The sequence below is a fragment of the Asparagus officinalis genome, chromosome 4, assembly GCF_001876935.1.
Source record: "Asparagus officinalis chromosome 4, Aspof.V1, whole genome shotgun sequence".
Classification (NCBI taxonomy): Eukaryota; Viridiplantae; Streptophyta; class Magnoliopsida; order Asparagales; family Asparagaceae; genus Asparagus; species Asparagus officinalis.
The window spans coordinates 10555796-10556162 of record NC_033797.1 but is presented as its reverse complement, the minus strand read 5'-3'; the positions used below and the strand labels follow the sequence as shown (position 1 = coordinate 10556162).

The 367-nt window shown below is 31.3% G+C and overlaps 1 protein-coding gene across 1 annotated transcript in view; it reads right to left on the bottom strand.

Moving 5' to 3' along the window:
- Positions 1–367, bottom strand: part of LOC109836600 (probable protein phosphatase 2C 47) — a 2715-nt gene that overhangs the window by 1076 nt on the left and 1272 nt on the right. Inside the window, exon 3 of the mRNA XM_020404551.1 lies at positions 327–367. This exon is cut by the window's right edge and continues 159 nt beyond it. Within this exon, the coding sequence (XP_020260140.1) occupies positions 327–367 (41 nt within the window). The remainder of the gene's footprint in view (positions 1–326) is intronic.

Genomic DNA, 367 nt, shown 5'->3' with positions numbered 1-367 from the left:
TTATTTGTTTTCTGTATATAATGCTTGAGGACCTCTTATTCCAAACAAAGTAAAAAGTGTGTTGGTTGTTACAACTCGAACTCTTATTGAACTGAAACTAATATAGGTTTCTACATTTGTACATTAGGCATCCAAAATAGAGAACCAAATGGTTGTTGAAATAGGAATTAAAAAAATTTGGGAGGCTATCATTAACCTAGTTAAGCCACTAAAATAAGTAATGTGGCATAGCTGTCAACGCCTTAAACTTACATTCATCTCAAACCACAAAAAACATAACAAAAATGCTCTCAAACACATGGTGAGGATAATAAACTAGAAGATACTTGTGTATAGATGATGTTAAGTTTAACCTTCCAAAAATAAG